Source organism: Harpia harpyja, chromosome Z (assembly GCF_026419915.1).
Source record: "Harpia harpyja isolate bHarHar1 chromosome Z, bHarHar1 primary haplotype, whole genome shotgun sequence".
Classification (NCBI taxonomy): domain Eukaryota; kingdom Metazoa; phylum Chordata; class Aves; order Accipitriformes; family Accipitridae; genus Harpia; species Harpia harpyja.
Window position 1 is genome coordinate 52,623,860 of NC_068969.1, and position 21,141 is coordinate 52,645,000.

Consider the following 21,141-nt stretch of genomic DNA (forward strand, 5'->3'; position numbering starts at 1 on the left):
ACAGTATTGATACTACTTACCGACGATGAGCCCAACATGGATTTTGGAGACCTTATAATTCCAGCAATGGAATGACGTATAGTGTCAAATCTTGAGACTTTGTCCTTCTTGTCCTAGGAGAAAAAGTAGTATCTCCAGTGAAAACTAGCAAATTGGTATGATAATTGAATTACTAGAGAATGTGGAATGTAGACTCCTGGATTTTATTTAAATAAAAGATAGGGGCTGAGCCTCTACTGAAAAAAAACAGTAAGTGTCAACATCAGTGGGACTGAGCTACCTCATATCAATTTAACTGCTGACAAATTCTGTAATTCCTTAAATACTTCGTACAATTAGTTTAAGTAACACTATTGTTAACTGTAAAGAGAACCGAAATTCTTCTGCACCCTAAAAACAAGAGACATAATTCTCAGTTCTCCTGAAATACCTATTATTTTAAAAGGACATTGATTTGGAACCATATAATAAAAAAAAAGCCCACATAGTAAACCAAAAATACATAAGTACATTATCCTTACTTAATACATGGGGTTTTTTTTTCCCTTTTATTAACATGTTCTTCTCTAACGATACATGACTTGTAAATACTACTACCAACCAGTGCGAGTTACAAGATCCATTCATTTTCTGGCACTACCATAAACCATAGGTGCAGCCAGCATCTGGATTTTAAATTCTTTAAGAAGAGGGCTCTAACTGGAACACTGAAACAGCCTTTACGCATCTCTAGCTCAATGTAAGTCAATGTAAATTCCAAGGTGCTCAAAACTTGACTTAGTCCAAAGACTGTATATTTCTTAATCTCTGACTTATCATCAGCTCTCAAATTTAATATCAAAGAATCTTTAAAAAAATACAAAAAATGTATTTTTAACACTGACAAACTGAGTTTATTTCTTGTAAATCACCCTCAGAAACAGCCAAGATATTTTAATGAGTATTTGCAAAGTAATTAAACCTGAAGCAGCGAGACCACACATTAACAATCTCATTCTAATTAGCTATAGCTTACCTAAACTGTAAGAAACTGATAATGGAGACAGACTACAACTGTTTGCTAGTCTTACAAAGAAAAATTGCTTCCAAGTTTTGGACATACACCCTTGACTGAAGAAACTGAAAATCTGATAATGTAATAAAGGCAGCTTCGGTTTATTCCAGGACTTCCGAAAAAGCAACAAAATCTATTCATTCTGTATACAGAGTATACCAGTGTTTGAAAATGACTCCTGAATACAATTTAGTTTACAGGATATAGGTTAAACATTGTCTTAGTAAAATAAATTTATTTATTTGGTAGCAAAATTCTGCAATGTGCCTTAATTTGTATGCTGTGACAAAAGAGTGCAAAAACCAGTCAAATAGTCAAAACACTAATAGGGAGTTTATTAGTCACTGAAATGCTCATTAACTATGTGCCCACTTCCTTTATTCCTTTTATCAGACTCAAGTAATATTGTATGCCAACTAATTTTCTTACAATAAAAAACTCTGTGCAGAGTCCTGATTTTTATTTTTATAATATTGATGAATTAAACTGGCTACAAACAAAAAAAACCCCAACTCATTAAGAATAGGGGGACACAGAGTCTCATTTTGCTTGCATGCTGGGTGTGGAGTGATCCACTTATTTCACACATCTCTTCAGAAGTGAGCCATGAGATTTACCTGCAATTCAATGTATACTTCTTATATGACAGGAAAAAACAAGTTACCAAAAGATGCATAAATTCCACTACGCTTCCCCTAAAGAAATTCAGGAGCTTTCTTTCTATTTTGCACTAATACTGTGCTTATCTAATGACAACATCAAACTACAGGTAAGGTTCTACATTCACCAGTTTCTCCTTATTGAAAAATGTTTTTAACAAGAGGAGATTCTTTTGACTTGAATTACCAGAAAAAAGACTCAGGGACTGGGCCATCAGAGGACTTTGATAAGTACCACCAAATATTATATAGAGGCTAACAGTCACATTAAATAGAATGAGTATTAAAATGCAGATTTAAGGGATAAACTTCGGCTTTGTTCAAAATGTACTGCATGCCCTATTCAAATTGCAATACATTTATAAACACTGCTTAGTATTTACATAGCACTTTCCCTCTGACATACTGAAACTACTCTGTATCTTACAGCAATGAAAACTCATAAGTATGCAGAGCAGGCATTATCAAACACATAACAAACACAACTGTAGCCTGTACTGAGTTTATTTATTCTAAGTATTTTTAGGGCAACCTGAATAACTGAAGACCAGCAACAGTGGTCTTTTACAGAATTTTTTTTGCCATTGCCCAGCTGCAGACCACCTTAGAAGGACCCATTAGATCTTGCAGGAAACCAGTTCTCACTGAGAATAGTATATTCACCAGTGCGAAGAGGGTTTTTTATGCATATTAGGTATAAATGTTTACCTAAACTAATATAAGAATACAACCCAGAACAGCCAATCCACTCTTTTTTAAAGAGATAGATATAACTTTCCAGACATCTGCTGGAAATACAACACAGCAGTGAGTAAACAATCTAGGAGGTTCCTGGAGTGTGTGGAAGATAACTTCTTGACACAGCTGGTGGGTGAGCCAACCAGGGGAGGAGCCTTGCTAGACCTGTTGTTTATGAACAGGGAAGGACTGGTGGGAGGTGTGATGGTCGGAGGCCGTCTTGGGCTTAGTGACCATGAAATGGTAGAATTTTCAATTCTTGGTGAGGCAAGGAAGGTGGTCAGCAAAACCACCACTATGGACTTCCGGAGGGCTAACTTTGGCCTCTTCAAGGCACTGGTTGAGAGAGTCCCTTGGGAGTGAGAGAGTCCCTTGGGAGACGGTCCTGAAAGGCAAAGGGGTCCAGGAGGGATGGACATTCTTTAAAAAGGAAATCTTAATGGCTCAGGACCAGGCTATTCCCATGTGCCGCAAGTCAAACCGCCGAGGAAAACGACCGGCCTGGCTGAATGGGGAGCTTTTGCTAGGACTTAAGAAAAAAAGGAGAGTTTATCATCTCTGGAGGAAAGGGCGGGCAACTTGGGAGGAGTACAGGGATCTTGTTAGATCATACAGAGAGAAAATTAGAAAGGCGAAAGCTCAGATAGAACTAAATGTGGCCACTAGTGTAAGGGACAACAAAAAATGTTCTTACAAATATGTTAACAGTAAAAAGAATCCCAAGGAGAATATCTATCCTTTAATGGATACAGAAGGGAACGTAGCAACTAGTGATGAGGAAAAGGCCGAGGTACTTAATGCCTTCTTTGCCTCAGTCTTTAATAATGAGTCCAATCATCCTCAGGGTACTCCACCTCATGAGCTGGAAGGTAAGGATGAAGAGCATAACATACCCCCCTTAATCCAGGAGGAATTAGTTAGGGACCTGTTACGCCATCTGGACACTCACAAATCTATGGGACCTGATGGGATCCATCCAAGAGTACTGAGGGAACTGGCAGAGGTCCTTGCCAAGCCACTCTCTATCATCTATCAGCGTTCCTGGTCAACAGGGGAGGACCCAGAGGACTGGAGGCTTGCCAATGTGACTCCCATTTATAAGAAGGGTCGGAGGGAGGATCCAGGGAACTACAGGCCTGTCAGCCTGACCTCGGTACCGGGAAAGATTATGGAACCGTTTGTCTTGAGAGCACTCACACGGCAGCTCCAGGATAAGAGGGGGATCAGGCCCAGTCAGCATGGGTTTACGAAAGGCAGGTCCTGCTTGACCAACCTGATCTCATTCTATGACCAGGTGACCCACCTAGTGGATGAGGGAAAGGCGGTCGATGTTATTTTCCTAGACTTCAGCAAGGCCTTTGACACTGTCTCTCATGGCATACTCCTTGAGAAGCTGGCGTCTTGTGGCCTGGATAAGTGCACTATTAACTGGGTGAAAAACTGGCTGGATGGCCGAGCCCAGAGTGTAGTGGTGAATGGGGTGAAATCCAGTTGGCGGCGGGTCATGAGTGGTGTTCCCCAGGGCTCGGTGTCGGGCCCTGTTCTGTTTAATATCTTTATTGATGATTTGGATGAGGGGATTGAGTGCACCCTCAGCAAGTTTGCAGACGACACCAAGTTGGGAGGCAGGGTCGATCTGCTTGAGAGTGGGGAGGCTCTACAAAGAGATCTGGACAGGCTGGATCGATGGGCCGAGGCCAATTGTATGAAGTTCAACAAGGCCAAGTGCCGGGTCCTGCACTTCGGTCACGGCAACCCTATGCAGCGCTACAGGCTTGGGGAAGAGTGGCTGGAAAGCTGCCCGGCAGAGAAAGACCTGGGGGTGCTGGTTGACAGCCGGCTGAATATGAGCCAGCAGTGTGCCCAGGTGGCCAAGAAGGCCAATCGCATCCTGGCCTGTATCAGGAACAGTGTGGCCAGCAGGAACAGGGAGGTGGTTGTTCCCCTGTACTCGGCACTGGTGAGGCCACACCTCGAGTACTGTGTTCAGTTTTGGGCCCCTCACTGCAGGAAAGACTTTGAGCTGCTTGAGCGTGTCCAGAGAAGGGCAACCAAGTTGGTGAGGGGCCTTGAGCACAAGTCTTATGAGGAGCGGCTGAGGGATCTGGGGTTGTTCAGTCTAGAAAAGAGGAGGCTGAGGGGAGACCTTATCGCTCTCTACAACTACCTGAAAGGGGGCTGTAGTGAGGTGGGTGTTGGTCTCTTCTGTCAGGTGTCTGGCGATAGGACAAGAGGAAATGGCCTCAAGTTGAGGCAAGGGAGATTTAGGTTAGATATTAGGAAAAATTTTTTTACTGAGAGGATTGTCAAACATTGGAATGGGCTGCCCAGGGAAGTGGTTGAGTCACCATCCCTGGAGGTATTCAAAAAGCGAGTGGACAGGGTACTCCAGGGCATGGTTTAGGGGGCATGGTTAATGGTTGGACTTGATGATCTTGAAGGTCTTTTCCAACCGAAATGATTCTATGATTCTATGATTCTATATATATGTATGTATGTATGTATGTATGTATGTGTACAGTCTTACTAGCTAAATGAGGGTATTATTTTAAGTTTGCTTTCCAAATCAAAAGGAAATACACATCACAGCTGTCTTTCAGTGATCTCCACCCTAGCCACATTAAATTTTGAATCTCTCAGCCAAGGCTCTCACAATTTAGCAAAGGACTTAGTAGATGAAAGGATTATCTCAGGATATTACATTATTTAAAATTTCTGAAGGAAGCCAACAGAGAGCAGAGACTCTCTGTGTCCTCTGGAAGAAAAGTTCATTATAATTTCACACAATACTCATTCTAATAAACATCAGACATCTGACCAAGCAGCACAACCATGCTGGCTATGTAGTCACCACATACACTTCAGACAAACTCATAAGACATGTTACTATTTGACTAACAAACTTGAGAAGGACACTGGAAAGGAATTAGGAGTTCTGCATCAGGGATGCTGTAGAGAGCATTATGGAGTAGTATGCTTGCTAGCATACACAATGCAGCTACTAAAACATCTTAGCTGATTCAGTTTCATTTTGGTTTAAATTAATTACTTCCAGAGATATTAGCAAAATGGTAGCATGATTTGTCACTTCCTTTATTTTATACTACACCAATTTTATTAGAGAAAAAAAAAACAAACCAAACTCTCTGTGGGCTATAATATTTTATGCAGTAACTGAATTACTACAGAATAAATTTTAGTTTACCATTAAGAAGCTATATATGTATGAAAATATATACTGTCACTAGAGAACATTTTTAATCTACTTCTTTTACTGTGTTTAAATGTACCTGTGGCACGAGAGCACATCATACAAGGAATTATGAAAAATGTATTGACTGATTTTCCCTTTTGGGACTAGCCATATTTCTAATCACTTTCCAGAATACATTAAAATGAATCTCCACCAGACTTGAGACTGACACTTAGAATAGGTCATGAATTTTCTATCCATTGGACAATTACACCTAGCAAACTGCTGAAAATCCAACTACATACCCTGGAATGATAGAAGACTGATGAACTTCTATATGGAACACAAACAGCTGTTTTATGGGTGGGACTTCTTGTCATTATCCTCTTTGGTAAATAATGCAAAGCACTATTGCTTTTATTTTCAAATAATATGGAAAGGATTTACTAAGACAAATAACTCTTTTATTGAGAAACTATTTGTCAGCAACTACTTGTAACCATCAGATTAGAGTGCTCTGTCATATTTTACAAGCAACCAGTTTTGGATGCAGCAGTGTTATAACCCTTCTGCCACAAAACAAGGAATGCTGAAACCCTGTTCCCAGTTGTATACACCTAGCCAGCCTTTTCGTTCCAGTTCTCTTTTTCCTTTTTAATACTTGAAACAATTACCTCAGCTCTTTTCAAGACACGTCACAGCCACTCTGGCACTCTTAATTTTACTTTCCATTTTTCTCTTCTGACAAGATGCAGAGAGGAAAAATAAAGCAAAAAAAACCCCAAAAGAAGCGCAGGATTCAGGCCAGCTGAAAAACGCAAGTGAAGCACTACCTATTTTGCTTGAGGATTCCCTTGGGTACATCTTTACATATGATACACAGAAAGCCACGCTTCTGTGTTTTGTACGTTCACTTTGGGGGATCTTGTACAACATGAGTTCCCGTCCATTTTAATGGATTTTCCACTAGAATTTACATTCTGTCATGCACTACAACTGTTAGGGTCTTGTGGACAAAAACCTCCCTTTCGCCAGTGTCATGGTTTAACCCCAAGTGGCAACAAAGCCCCATGCAGCCACTCACTCACTCCCCCCGCAGTGGGATGGGGTAAAGAATCAGGAAAAAAAAAAAAGTAAAACTCGTGGGTTGTGTGTGGATTGTCCAGCTCATAGTTCACAAACGAGTTTCACCATGTCTAGTGCACACAGGGGACACATAGGGGGTTACAAAAGCGACCCAGTCTTGGATTGCCTTCAGGCCCTGTCTCTCCTGCAGAGATGACTCTTGGGGAGCTGTGTAGACAGCTTAGCCCTGGGTTGTCTGATAAACCCTAAACTAAACAGGGCAGTGGCTGCACCATTCAAAGAAACAAACTGAGCCTTGAAATCCCTTAACAAATAGTATGCCCTGAGTCTCAATCCAACCACTATTCAGTTGCCTGAGGAAGCAAGGTAAAAAAAAAAAACTGGAGGGTTTCAGCTTCAGTTTCAAATGACAACCTGGTGTATTTAAACAATCACAGACCAGCAAAGGAAAGATAAGGGGAAACTCCACTCAGATATACATAATCCATTTAGGCATATATCATAATCCACTAAGACACAGTCATACACACCATTCTACAAGTTAGGGGACAAAAACGCTCAGATTCAGGTTGGAAATGGGGGAGTCACTTCTCCAACTATACAGTTGGCTTGTGAACGAAACCCTTCCCCCCCTTTGATCGGGACGCTGGTCGAGGTAGCTTCCCTGGGATTGAGAACCTGGGATTGGAGGGGTAAGTGAATATTGTTTATGCTTTAAGTTTGTAAACATGTGTGTGCTTGTGGTTGTCTGTGAAGTGCTTCTGGTTGTAATAGTGTACTACTCTTGCCTTAAAAATTGCAATAGTGGCATGTTAAGTCTGTAAGTGAAGTTCAAATAAGTCATTTGCTTGAACCTTGCAGTTAAGTCTGTGAGTGAAGTTCAAGTTGTTTGCTTGAACCTTGCAGTTAAGTCTTTTTCTGCCACAGGTTGACATAAGGACTGTTTAATAAGACAGAAAGGAAGAAAATTATGATGATGATGATGATAATAATATGACAATAACAATAACAATAATAATAAAAGAATTGGAATATACAAGACAAGCGATGCACAATGCAACTGCTCACCACTTGCCGACCAATGCCCACTTAGTTCCCGAGCAGTGATCCGCCCCACCCTGGCCAACTCCTCCCAGTTTATATACTGGACGTGATGTCTCATGGTATGGAATACCCCTTCAGCCAGTTTGGGTTAGCCGTCCTGGCTGTGTCCCCTCCCAACTTCTTCTGCCCCTCCAGTCTTCTTCATGGCTGGGCATGAGAAGCTGAAAAATCCTTGACTTAGTATAAACGCTACTTAGCAACAACTGAAAACATCCATGTGTTATCAACATTATTATCATACTGAACCCAGAACATAACACTATACCAGCTACTAGAAGAAAATTAACTCTATCCCAGCAGAAACCAGGACAGCCAGACATACAGTTCTGTCACTGGGCAAAATAACCGCAGATCTTAGAGTATATGAAAAATAATACAGTAAACACAGAAGTGTGACACAATCAAAATGACAGGCCTAACAATCATATTCACAACGGTATTTTGAATGAACGTGAGCAAGACAAAGCAACAGGGCAAAAGATTTTGCTTAAATTGAACTGCGTAATGTAAAAGCCCAGAAGAGCTTATTAGCTGTATAAATGTAGAAAAAAGGCTGTATCTTAGATGTTATTACAAAAGAAAAATAATCTGTACTCTTTTTAGAAAAGCAAGGAAGCAAGAAACTGGAAAGAGATCAAAGATAAAACAGAATTAATGGTTCTGAGGGACAGGCAAATAGTAACACTATCTCCACTGATCAAAAAGTAGAAGATTAGCAATAAGAGGGACAATGGACAATGCAGCATATATTGAATATTGCTAAAAACACTAGCCAGACATGCAGATATAGGTGATATAAATAGGCCAATAAATTAATATTATTCCATTCAAAGAAACACCATCTAATGAGTCAGATACAAACCATCAGCATCAACACAGAAGTTGAATGTGGGCTTGCAAATGAAATTAGAGAACCTTCACAGGAAATTTAGAAGAAATATGATGAGGACTCTCCAACTGAAAGAGAAAACACTGTCAGAAGAAAAGGAGATTTCAATTAGAAGAACATAATCAGTGATACCTAAATGATGAGCATGATAGTACTGTTTCTGAGATTTGGCTAGGGATCTAGTCCTCAGAGATTTTGATGAAAACTATTTCAGTACAGTACAAGAGCTCCAATATAAAACCAGAAGGGAGGAATTCCTGGTAGTTATTGCAAATGATATGTTCAATGAACTTACAGATAAAAAAAACCATACCAGACAGTGTCTGCCAGAGCAATTAAGATGCTCTCCTTTTCGTAAAGTGAATGCTAGCTTCATTTTGGGTTTGAAGATACGATTTCCCTGATGAAAAAGGTGCAAGAACGACATTCATCTTAAGACTTCAAATTTAGATAATAGGGAGAACAAGGAAAACTTTTGCTTTTAGAAAGCTATAGATGTCTGGCATGAGAATGAAGTTTTGTGATTTATAAGCAGGAATTCTTCAAACAAGCGTTAGAGAAAATAATTTTTCTGAAAATGATCCTCTGCATTAGTCACTTTAGCAGTGGACATTAAAAGTTATTTAGGAGAGGCCCCAAAAACATGTAATAAACTTAGACTATGACAGTAAGTCCAGCCTGCCTATTGATGAGTGGATATACTAACTACAAAATCTTCCGTGTGTCTGTTTTATAGGTATTAGCACATATTAAAGGAGATGTAAATGCTGATGTATATTAAAACCTGAACATACAGTAGAACATGCCTGATGTCCCTGAAGTCTATGATTTGATTTCAGAAATAAGACTATTCTCATACTGTAAAAGGCTTTTTTTTTTTTTATTTTCCTCATCCATGACAGAACTGGGTATCTCAGAAAGACCACACATAGAAAACCGGATAAAGAATCATGCTATCTTTACCAAAAAAAACCAGGGTATTTTAAATTATTAACATGGCACTCACACACGGAACGAGTTGCCAGCTGAATATGAGCTGACTGTTTGAGCTGAGCAGATCATCTACCTTCAGAGCACCTTCCCAGGAATTATAATATGCATTTTCTTAGTTTGCTATTGTAGATATCTAGAATTGGGAGCAGCACTGTGCAGAGTCATGAAGATGTAACATAGAGTTATTAAAAATTAAAACATTCAAAGCTAATTATAAATATCTCAAGTACACAGTGAAACCACCTAAATGTCACAGCTATTCACAAATCATTTTTTGATAAGGTAACATTTTCTGTTTTAAACACAAGTAACACCTTCCGGAGCAGAAGAAATGACACATAATTGATGTACAGATATTGTAAACACTACACTGGATGTAAATTAGTGTTCCACCTTCTGAATTGCAGGGGGTAGCATGAAAAACAAGATTTACTGCTGTGAAATTTAAGAACATCTATTTTGTCTCAGACCAAAGATACATCCCAGGCCATGCCAGTGGCCTAATGGCCTGTAAGAAAAGGAGAATGGTAATTCTTCAGAGCCTATCTTTGTCCTCTGAAGACCTGGGGTACAAGATCTGCCTTAGTAGTGTAAGATGCAATGTTTCTACATGTAGCAGTCATGGAAGGATTTTCCTTCCATGAATTTTTTCAGCTGCTTTCTGAATCTATATGAGTTATTACAACCCACTGCTGTAGCAATGAGTCGCACAACTCTATTACATGTTTTTGAACAACACGTTCATCTGCTTGCTTTGAATCATCTGCCTACTGTAGTTATTTGATGGCCCCTACTTCTTGCTTCTGAAGAGAGAGTGAACAACCATTATTCCCTGTTCACTTTCTCCACGCCACTCAACACCCAACACATTGTATACATCTTTATCACATTCCCCTTTAGTGTGCTTCTTCAAGTCTGAGAAGCCCAATCAACTTATTCACTAATTCTACAGAAGCTCCTCCACACATCTGAGAATTATTTTGCCTTTCTGAATTCTCCTACACCAATTTTCTAATTTAGGGAGCTGAAAATAAAAGTGGTTTCACGGAGCCAGTCTCTTCTAGGTGGTACACAGCAAAAGAGCAAGCAGCAACAAACAATTTGCATCGCAAAAAATGCCAGTTAGATAACAAAAAAAAACCCCAACCCTCAAGGAGGACGGTGATCAAACACTGAAACAGGTTGCCCAGAGAGACTTCCGTCACTGGAGCTGCTAGAACCTCAACTGCACCAAGGCACTGTGCAGCCTGATAAAACATCAAAGATGACCCTGCTCTGAGCAAGAAGTGGGACCAGATGGCCTCCCTGAGATCTCTTCCAGTTTAAATTATTCTGCAGTTCTGTGGCATTTGGAAAGCAGGTGCACATCAATTTATACAGTGATGTAATGTTTTTTTCTCTATTCTTTGTTCCTTTCCTGAAAATTTCTAGCATATTTTTTGGTTTTGATCACTAAGTAAATAGTGACCTGATATCTTCAGGAACATTTAGACCTTATTTGAGTGAGAGTTCATTACTGGTATATGTGAAATCAAGTACTGTTACTACAATCTGGTCTGCAGGAATGTAATTACACAATATGACGCTAACATTAAAAAAAAAGACTGTTAGAAATAATATGTATAATTTATAATAAGTCAAGGAATTCACTCAGCTTACTATCAAAAAATATTTGTTTTATTTCCAAATACAGTTTTCTGCTCTTGTGATTACTTATGTGCCTATGATTACTTATATGCCAGAAACTTGAAGGTGCAACACAGGTTGGAAAGTAATTTTTTTGCTCAGGGAACCAGCAGCAAGAAAGAGCATTAAACAAGAGATTGGTGAACTATTTGGAGACAAAAACCTGAAAGCCTTTGGCAGACTTAGGAAAGCCTCAGATGTCAGCAAACACTCTGTGGAAATAAATTAATTTTTAAAAAAGGAACATGAATACTATGATTGACCCTTTGCTTTCTTTTCGAATGACTATCAGAACAGAATGTACAGTTAAGTTGTCTGCACTATGTTTCTGTTTTAATTAAAATTTCAGAGGACCAATTTTTCAAGCTACATATGAAATGTCAGGGAAATGTCACCTTCATCTTTGAAACTATTAGTAAATCTTCCAAACACACAAATATGTATTAGAGGTCTTTAAGGAAGTAAAGTACCTCTTAATGGGGGCTAGCAATAATGTTTCCAGAGACATAGTACATTTTAATTATATACTAAACAGCCTTTTTATTTTTAAAAAAGATAGGATTTTGATTTCACCTAATTATCATCAAGAATGTCAACTGTGCTCTAGAGAAGATGACTAATGTACTGCACCTAAGCTGAGGCACTGAGATCCTGTCCAATAGCTATTTTTGTGGAAGGAAAAAGTAGCCAGACAAAGGCTTTTGCAAGGCCGATAGAGAGACCCCTGAAATTCAGTAAGGAATTTCTTCTTTGCTTAATGAATATATCTGTACACCACTAAATCCTAACGCACCTCAATCCACTGATTGCAAAGTGATGCAAAATAAAGGAGAATTGATTTCAATAAAGGCAATTTAAGAAATCAGTTCAGAATTCTGAATGCTTAGAGCCAAATTTAGAATGAATACATATTTTTTAAAAATTAAGTTTAAATGCCATTACCTTATATAACTGGGGAAACATGTAACAGGGAAAAAGAAGGCTTCCGACCTACAAAAAGCTCAGGCTGGTTCAGATATAAATTGTTTCATCGGTCACAAGAGCACTTTTATTACTCAGTAATACTATTACTAACTGAATGTACAAATATTTTATTAATTTTTACACTATCACTTTACTAGTTTCAAGTAATCAAAAATGATCAAATTTCATCTTGTATAGCACTTGCTACAGCTGAAAGGGAAGTACCTGGTCATAACATGGTCCTTCTCCTCCTTGGTTGCTATTGCCACATCACAGTAAGAGATCCCCAAATATACACACAAGGCCTCTCTTGCTATAATTCTATGTAAGCTCATGATGTTGCAACGGAAGAATATAAAACAGACTACACTGAGTGCTCCTAGTTGTACTGCAGTACCTAATGTTCACAAAAGCAAGAAAACCTACATCTTCTCACATTCTCTGGCAGTCCATCGTCAAAAAAACAAGATGATGAACTAGCTGCCAGTCAAAGTAACCATCTGCCAGGACAACATCTTGCTCAACATTCAGGCTGTACTGCTGTTTGAGAAAACCAAGAACATAACAAGTCAAAGAGCAGTGAATGAACTACTGCTGCTGTTCCAGGCAAGGAGTGACCAAAACAACCTGAACCACAGTCAAGGACAGATGTGAGGTAAGAGCATGCAAATCGAATGGGAATGTATTACATTTCTTCAGATAATCTCCCTGTTTCCAAACATTTTCATCTTCCTAAGCCAGATATAATTTTTAGCCTAGAAACCGGCATTTATGGTTTGGCAGTTACATATACTAGCAACATCAGAACAAGCCATCAGTGAATCAGTGAGATTTCATGAATGTGACTTGAAATTTCAAGAATATAACCATAAATTTAAAAACAACATAAAGCTCAAAATACGTTAGAGAAAAAATGTTAAGAGATCACAAAACATGCAAAGCAAACCAACTGTGAGGGAATTTTATATTTCCATCATCTAAACATTACAGTTTGTCAGATGGCTATGAAAAGCACATGCTTTATTAGCTAGAAATACACGTGCATCCACAAATAATTTAAAGTTAACAATTCTTATGAGCATTTGTGATGCAAAGAGGCTAGTTTTATTCTGTACTTTATTACTGTATACATCCAGCTGAAATAGTTTCAGGTGTGCATGACCCAAATTCTACAGAACAGAGACATCCTGTAACGCTAGAACTGCTGCCCCACAGCTGTAATCAAGATCAACCCTATAGCTCTCATTTGAAGCGATGAAGTCTTCAATGTGAAGTATGTTTTAAAACTGGTTATATACATGCATACACACAGATACACACAGATTGATCTTGCCATCCCCCTTTCAAGTTAAAAACCAAAACCTGAAACCAGAGCTAGAAAGAAAATTCTTGATAAGGTAATGGAAGAAATGGATTTCTTTTAAATACACACGTGGTATGCTGCATTACTAGTATTTGGAAAACTTCATCTCTATTTGACTAAATTGTGATAAAACATCAACTGATTGGTTTTCCTCCACCAAAGCTGGACATTAGTGTAGAAAATAAATTCTTCACCCTGAAGTTTTCATACACTCATTTTTCCACAAAAAGTATAATGGCAGACAGTGGTTTTGGCACTTGTTAACAAATGACAATATTCTGTAATAGCACTTCCTCAATTGAATGGTAAAGTTTTAGGTGCCCAGTAGATAGCTTAACTTTTAAAGAAGTTAACATATAACTCTTCAAACTGATAAATATTACTTAAGGACTAATAGAACTTCATTTCAACCACTGACCTAATAAAAAGAGGTAGAGTTATCCCTGCTGACCCATGTTCGAGAGCCATCAAAACAGAGCAGTTTTAACAGAGGAAAAATTTGGTGAAAGTTGCCTATATGGGCTAATAATACAAAGCCACAGGTGAAGAACCTCTAGGCTACATTTCACACGAGGCATGAACAATTTCACAGTGCAGGTGGCTGAAGCACCAAACTACACATACAGTGCACCACACAATGAACTCAGCGGATTAAGCAGATACAAACACAACTTCCAGGCATTTTTATGTGAGGACCTGGAATGTTGAACATAAAAAGTGTTGCACAAAATGGCAGAAAAACCTCAGTTCCTAACGGCCTCTGCAATGGTCAGTTCTTTTCTCATTACTAGCAAAAACCTCTGTTCTGGTTATTTTAAACCTCAAAAATTCCAGATAGGAAGCCAAGCCACATTTCAGCAAGGCACAAAGCATGAACTGTTTTCAATCCTTTATTCCTGATCTGCACAGGCAAAGCTCCTCTGGTCCCACTGACTACAACAGCGTCAGTATCCCGATGAAACATGATCTCATAGAGCAAATCTGTCTGGCAGTTTGTAGGGGGGTGATTAGAAGGCAGCAAGGAGAAAAATTACAGCTATGAGCTACAAGCAGGTTAATTATTGCTGCCATGGAGGCTAGTCAAAAGACATTCCAGAAAAATACAGGGAATACAGAGCAAAGGTACGGGGTCAGTGAGAACAGTTTGGGGTTTCCTCCTAGAGATACTGAAAACAAAGTTTCACCTGTCCTCAACTCAAGCAAATGTTCTCTCCAAAAGGAGATTTTCTAAGGAGGACTGCATCTCTTTAGAGTTCAGCATTTTGTATCCAAAGGAGAAGACAAGGACAGACAACTGAAGCAACTAACTGGATGCTGTACCAGCTGCATAAAGTGAAAACTGAACCAACGGGAGCAAGTAGTCTGTGCATCAGCCAACAAAGCAGAACACTGTGCCAACTGGGGGTTGTGCAGCCCGAAAGATATCAAATACAGTATTTATAAACATAGCATGAACTGAATACAGCATGCTGTTAGTGACTGGGCTTAGCATACAGGTCAGTTACTTTAATTAGAATGCATTACTCAGTAACAGAAGGAATGATATACAGTCTTTCCAGATCTCATTAAATATATATTTAAAAAGCTGTAGTTTGGGTTTGGTTGCTTTTTAGTCACAGATACACACAGTAATGCCTGCTAAAGAAATGTGTCTGACAAATGTAGTGGTGGAGTCCAGATCTGAGGCATTTAAGCCCAAGAAAGTCTGGTCCCTGGAAAAGGATTAGAGGCATTGAAGCAGTTATACCATGAAGTGCCAACAGCTGCTAGGGGAACAGTGGCTAGAAGTCAACATGTGAGGAAGGAGCAGAGGACAAGAACATCCTCTTTATATTGCATGACCTTGAAATCCACAAGTAACTGTAAGTCCTTTCGGGGTTCAGAAGACACCAAGAACTAAATATTCGATAGCTGCAGACTCCCAGGCTGTAGGCAGGGACTTGCAACCCAACTGTAGCAGAAGACAACCTACAGAAGGCAGTACTCCATTGGTGGGGGGGAGGCCCCAAGTTTTCCCCTAACCTTAAAGGAAGTTCCTAAAGGCCTGTGAAGAATCTGGTCTCCCCAGCCACCCACTGTATGAACTCACCAGAGGTGCATAAGTTTATTATCATACTGTTCTGACTGGTTTAAGGTAACATTTGTTGGATTCTGCCCTCTCCACACTGCCACCACCCAAAACCTAGCACCTACCAATGAAGATCCCTCTTATGACTCACTGACTGGCTTTAACGAAGCAATCCTGGGAAATGAGGATTTCAAGACACCAAGAGACATGAAATGCACTGTTAAGTGATCTGACAGGATGTAAAGCCTTTTTCTTCCCCCAATAAATAGCATTATTAAATATGGACTGGCAACTGTATCCTGTTCTGAAAATCATGTTGTGAGAAGATGCATTTGTTTTATTACAGTAAAACGAAACTTCACGGAGTTAACCCTGAACAGCTTCAGTCAGACGGGACACAACAGGTTCTTAGCCAGATCCACATTTACACTAGCTGTATTAAAGAATAAAACTGATCCTTTCATAACCAGAAATATTTTGTAGTATGAGTAGATTCAAATTTGATGAGTTATTTCTGTTTGACAGCTAGCGCTACCAGAATGTAATGTTTGCTTTTGGTTTTCACAGATCCCTGGATGAGTTTATTAACAAAATGAGTTTGCATATTAATAGATAAAATGATAGAGCAACTTTGTAAGAGATGCAACACATAACTTTAGCAGCATATCTAAGGTAGGCTTAATGAGTAATATTTGTAGAGTGCCAATTTAAAATTAAGCTTTTATTTCTATAAATAATATATACTGGCATAACTACTGGAAATATACTAACATTTTTGTTCAGAACAGACATGCATAATACATAAATACCCACTACTTTCTCAAGTAAGGGAAAACAGCAAACCAACATAGTGTTAGACATTTTTACACTTTAAGTAAACAACACCACAAGTATCTGCCAATTTAAACAACAGAAGAACAAAAATGCAAACCCAGAAAATAGGCAGTGTTCAAATTCTACTCTGAGTAAAGCCTATGGTTCACTGAACTCATGTCATACCTCAGATCACAGCTGTATAAATCATAAACACGAACAAGACTATTCTGAAAATACAGACATCAAGGAGAAAAGACTTAGTGTGCAAGTCTCAGTAATGGTACCAGAGAGTAACAGATTTCAATCCTATCCAAGGTGAAGCTCATAAATTGTATCTAGTACAATGAGGCAAAATAAATTAGGTAGCATTTCTCCTGCAGAATTACAAAAAGACTTTCAGTTGTTATGCTCAGTGGTCAACAGGAGGAGTATTCCACATGTTTCAGCCATTACTCATTAAAAGGGGACTGTCCAACCAAGGGGTCTCTCCTCAAAGTTCAGCAGTAGTACCTATTAAGCATCCTCAAGCTGTTTGTCAAATCAAAGACCCGCCTTCTCTGTTACAGAAGAAACTTCTTTCACACACACCGCCCCAAAAGAATCAATAATTTCTACAGATTATGGGTATAGTTATACATGACTCACTGCATCAAATTCTTAATAAGTATATTGAAGAAAGTAACTGCAATGATACTTCAGTCATCTTGGTTGAAAATCCTTATTTCCTCACTAATTTTCATCACATATTATAAAGCTACATTTCATTATCACACTGTTCCTGACACACTTTAATGCCAAGATCAAAGTATAGATACAATGCTCCATATAAACAGTGTTAATTTACAAATTATATATATAAATCCCACAGACTGAACAGATCAACTACACAAAACCAGCAAGCACCTGAAGCGGACCAAAACCTTCTAATACACAGACACAGCTTTGGATACTACCACAGTGGCTCTCAGTAGAGCTTTCCTAACCACAATAGTGACTTTAAAGAGGATGTTTCCCCAACAAGAACGGCCTTAGAAGAAAACAGTCACATTTTTCAGAAAGCTACTTCATTGCCCCATACAAAAATTACTTGAAGACAAATCATCCCTCCATTAATGGTACTTATGTAGTTGTCACATATTACTGCAGCCTGGAACTTGCATCAACGATCACTAAAGAAGCACAATTACACTGTAACAAGATCCTATTAGTTAGGAAATGCTCACAATTCCCATCTCCAAGTTTGTCTTTTCATGCCCCCCCACAGAGGTAACAACATCTCCCCTTTATGCTATAATAGCAGCTAACTTTTACAGCAAACTAGTTAACCTAAGAAAATTGAATTTATATCAACTGTTCTGAATCTTCATTGTTCTTGAGGATTGGGGCTTCTCTTTCAGACTAACCAGAGACTTGTGTAGCTAAAAGTTGTTGGGTTTTTTTTGAACACAGAAGTTACTTTTAAACTTTTTCTTTTTAGCAGAAATTTCTGAATATATCTTCCCTCACTTAAAAATAATACAAAATTCACATCCTGTTTTAGTACAATGGTATACGGTCACATCAGTGTAACGCCTGCTCAGTCACATCAGCTTCTATATTGCAACATTCTCTGCTCACCCAGAATGAATTCAGTATAACAATTAACAAGTTCAACTGCTCTAGAGAGCTGCTAGCACAGAAGATGAAAACTTCAGGTTACCAGGATACAGAAATTGTCAAGACTATCAAGCATCTCATTTTAGCCCTCCTGCACCAATGTATTCAAGTTTTCCATTTCTCTCTCTCCTACCTACAGTTCTTTGTTTTCATTTTTATCAGTCACTAAGTAAATGCTAAATACAGGTTTCCAAAGTGAGAAAATGTCAGTTATGTTAGCCTTTGTGAAAGTCTGCACTGTCACAAAGTTTTGGCAAAACTTGGTAAATTTAATCTAAAGGGGGAATGACAGAAGTTTATATTACTTATAAACCCAAACATTGAGGGATTTTATTTCATCTTAGTACTTGAAGCCAAGATCTGGAAATAAAACAAGTAATTCTGAGGCACATCAAAACCAAACATTAGCAGATATAGCTCCTAATTCTTTAAATTCTCAGGCTATATAACTTGTATCCTGTATTTTTCTTGATTATACTATTTATGCTTTGATTTAGCACCCAACACGTCACTGTGGCAATCTGTGTTGATAAAGGCAAAGCCACAGTCTCATGGAAATCTCTCTGACGGAATTATACTGACAACCTGTAAAACAGCACATGCATCTTGAAATTGTCAAGTTGGCTCCATTTGCTCAGCCTCTCATTCAACTGACGTACAGAGCAACAAATTAAAGCAGTCCTTTCATTTGGCAAGCAAGTGCCTATCAGAATATTAGTGTCCTGAGGGCACCGATAGGCTTCAGTGGCCCTGACCAGTCTCACTTGGAGATTCACACTACCCCTGCCCATGTGCCCACCAGCCCCATTTCAGCTCACCCCTGGACACCAATTCCTGGCCTGAGCTGTATCATAGGTACCCATCTCCAGCTTTGTCTCCAGCCCTGCCTCCGGGATGGATCCTTCATACGTATGTTGTAGCTTTCTCCAGTCCTATGTTTGGTCCCGTATCCTAGACAGACCTTGGACCCATGTTACAGCCTTGTCTTCAGCCCTGTCTCTGACCTCTTTTCCTTTTGCTCCTGACTGGACTCCTAGTCGGACTCTGAACCTGATTCATTGCTCTGCTGTCTCTGGAGCTGCCCATGGACCCTGTTAACATCTGGCTCTGCCACTGTGCTCCGACCCAGTGGGATGGCACCCGATCAGTGAGGGCACTGCCCAGCCTGGGGTCACCCTCATCTCCGAGATCACCCCTCCTCTTCGAGCAGCTGGCTCTTGCTGCACCCTAACAACCACTCAGGACTTGTCTCCTACCATATCTCTGGATACTGCCTACGCGAGGAGATTTTAAAGTGCAATCAAATCTCAAAGAAAGATATTGAGACTTTTTCCCTGTAATTTGATTCACGTATATGACAAGTTCCTGTGATACACTGAGACAGGAAATATCTGTCATCTCATTTCTCTCAAAATGTCATGTTTATGAAACTTAATAAAGCTGCCAAATGTTAGTAAGAAGTCAAATGAAATACCTGTTCCAACTGGTTTTAGTAACTCCCTAAAAGGGTTAATAAAAAAGAAATTATTTGACTAAGAACTTTACTTGCTCAAGTAAATGCTGATTAGAAACCAAAGAGCACGTTAGGAGCACCTGGTAAAGAGATGATCTAAATTCAGCATCTCACAGATTTTAGATTTGAACTTTTTTCCCCAGAACAACCTCCTCTGCTTTCTCTCCAGCCAAAAGAATCATAACACATTCTGGAAGAGGACGTATCTTTTCCTTTTTTTTTTTTTTTGTAAGTGTCTTTTATTAAAGGCACTGAATGAGACTAAGGAAAACTTAGAGGCAAGCAAGTCATTCTTAGCTACTCTATCCTTAATTTAGGTTGTTTCTTTTTTTTTTTTAGTTGTACAGATCTATAACCTAGTTTCCAGACAACGAACTCTTGCTTTCTGCAATTAAAAAAATTACTTTGCTTGCAGAAAAATTCTGCAGTCACTTCCAGAAAACAAACCTGCTTTTGACGCACGCAGTCTTACAGATCAGGAATGTTATTTGATTAAAATAGAAGTAATTCATCAGAGTTCAATAGTGCCCCAAAAGTAAAGACCTTCAATCATTTTTCAAGAATGACACATTTCCATGTATCTTGGCTGTGATACTCCAAGCTTTCCTTCTTCTTAGGATGAGGACATTAGTTTCAGAAACTCCTGGATATCTACTATTATCTTGATGCAAATGTCATTGTCTTTCTCACACTACCCTAACACTACAGGCCAATAAAGATAACTTTCTTGTGGCCTGTTTCTGTACCTACCTAAAAAGAATTTGAGATAAGTAATCCTGGAATTTTTTTGACTGGATTACAGTGACTATCAAATCTCACATGGGACTTTCACTTTTCCTACCATTAAAGACTTTTTCAAGCCAAAAACTTCAAAGTGTCTGTTGGAAAGTGGGCTTCACCTGTTTGGATATTAATATCTAGTACTCTGTATGGGTTAGGTTATCCAAGACATCTACATGGGACTGGCAGACATGAGTCACAGCTTGATGTCAGGCAGGATACCTTAAGGAATCTAAAAATGGCATTAGTGTTGATGTTCAGGCACCTGGATCCCAAGTTGACCAGAAATGTTTTGCATCTATCTCACTGCAGGATGACCCAAAGTAAAAAATCAGTGATATCTGAAATATGCTGTTTCATTTACCCCACTGTTAAAGATCACAAATAGTGAAAAGTAAAAAGGAAAACAAAAAATTATCTGGTCTGTATCTTAAGGGTAGTGCTCTGAAAAATGGATTAGATTGCCATTCTGGTTTCTCAGTCTGTAGCAGGTAAGAGCTTCCCCACATGGCAGAAAATAGCAGAAGCCACAAAGCAAAGCATAAATGATACGCTTCAAATCTGGCGATAAACTACCAGT

General features: G+C 39.0%; 1 protein-coding gene across 10 annotated transcripts in view; it reads right to left on the minus strand.

Annotated features, from left to right (window-relative positions):
* Positions 1 to 21,141, minus strand: part of FER (FER tyrosine kinase) — a 203,377-nt gene that overhangs the window by 113,957 nt on the left and 68,279 nt on the right. For all 10 annotated transcript variants that reach the window (XR_008233883.1, XM_052779075.1, XM_052779081.1 and 7 more), the window contains one exon: positions 21 to 113. Coding sequence is in view for 9 of the 10 variants with exons in the window: in XM_052779075.1 (XP_052635035.1) it covers positions 21 to 113 (93 nt within the window). In the remaining variant the exon portion in view is untranslated. The remainder of the gene's footprint in view (positions 1 to 20; positions 114 to 21,141) is intronic.